Source organism: Acyrthosiphon pisum, unplaced genomic scaffold (genome assembly GCF_005508785.2).
Source record: "Acyrthosiphon pisum isolate AL4f unplaced genomic scaffold, pea_aphid_22Mar2018_4r6ur Scaffold_20712;HRSCAF=21911, whole genome shotgun sequence".
Lineage (NCBI taxonomy): Eukaryota > Metazoa > Arthropoda > Insecta > Hemiptera > Aphididae > Acyrthosiphon > Acyrthosiphon pisum.
Genome location: NW_021770101.1, coordinates 22,301 through 23,839, shown reverse-complemented (window position 1 = coordinate 23,839; position 1,539 = coordinate 22,301). Strand labels below are relative to the sequence as shown.

General features: G+C 25.7%; 1 protein-coding gene across 1 annotated transcript in view; it reads right to left on the bottom strand.

Annotated features, from left to right (window-relative positions):
• Positions 1-1,012: 1,012 nt before the first annotated feature.
• The window catches only part of LOC103308589 (ATP-dependent DNA helicase PIF1-like), a 1,643-nt gene continuing 1,116 nt past the window's right edge, over positions 1,013-1,539 (bottom strand). The window contains exon 2 of the mRNA XM_016802330.1: positions 1,013-1,060. Within this exon, the coding sequence (XP_016657819.1) occupies positions 1,013-1,060 (48 nt within the window). The remainder of the gene's footprint in view (positions 1,061-1,539) is intronic.

The window sequence follows — 1,539 nt, the reverse complement described above, 5'->3', positions numbered from 1 at the left end:
TTTAATATTACATATTTTAAAGTAAATTAAATTTGCTATAACTTTTATTTTATTACATTTTTTCATATCTCCAATGGTTCGTGAAGTATTTCGACTTGACTCCAAAAATCATATTTATGAGCTAATTTTGAGATCTGTTTTTGAAATTAAAATACCAGAAGTTACATCAAGCCCAGCCATTCCATTATTTAAAAATTTTCAAAAAGAATGGTATAAATTAGATATTAACAAATATAACATCGGAATTGAAGATCAGGCATGTGGCGTGGCTTTAGAAAATGTTAAAGAAGATATTCTGAATTTTGTTAAAAGTAAATTAGAAACTAAACAGCCTCGTGGAGATTATCGTGAATTTTTGGAGTTAATATTTATTTTTATTGGCGGTAATTTGGAAAATAAAATTAAAATGCATCCTCCCGGAGCCATGCATCAAGCCCGGTGGATGGCACGAGCAATTTATTGCTTAAAAATATTTTTGTTTAGAAGCCAATACAATATTTCCGACTTGAAAAAAAAAGCAATCGGTGAAATTTGTGTTTTTATTATTAAATGTTACGTCAAAGCTTGGTTTACTTGTCCATTGCCAAATAAGTCCCCAAATCAAGACTTACAATTTATAAAAGATATGAAATTATATGAAGTATTTGATAGAGAAATATCTAGAGTATCAATTCAAAAATTATGCAACCATTTGTGGTATTTAACTGAAGAGGCTGCTGCATTATCTTTCTTTGATGATTCTATACCACTAGAGGTAAAGCGTCAGATGGTAAAAGCCTTAAAAAATAAAGCGACAAAATATCCGGCCAAACGATTGATAATTAAACCAAACCAAATAGATGATAAATTTATTGGTAAGTAAATAAACATTAAGTTTAAAAAATATATTGAATACGTTTAATAATTCATAAAATAAAAAATAAGCAATTAATTATATTTAATATTATAATTTTTACAGAAAAAAATATTGACGCATTTATAACAGAAGAAAGCTTAAAACTATTTTCCCGATTTAACATTGATGACGGATTCTTAAAACATGATCCGACTTTTTGGGAATCTAGTGAAAGTTACATAAATGGTAAAAAAATTATTAATTCATTAAAAATAGTTAACGATACTGCAGAGAGAGCCGTGAAGTTGATGGAAGAATACAATTCTACACTCACATTAGATGAAGAACAAAAACAATTTATACTAAAATGTGTACAAGAACATCGGAAAATTTATCCAGATTGTAAAAAAAGCACCTTACAACAACAATATTAATTTTCATTATTCTATAGAATTTTTTTTTATGATAAAAATATTTCATTTTTTTAATATATATTATAAAACATTAACATAATTATTAATTATTCTATAACATTGTTTATTATAATTAATCGTTACTATGTTGCTCGACACTCGTATTTCCAAAGATATCGTGTTTTTTTAGAGTCAAATCAATATAATTCACGAACCATTAGAGATATGAAAAAATGTAATAAAATAAAAGTTATAGCAAATTTAATTTACTTTAAAATATGTAGTATTAAA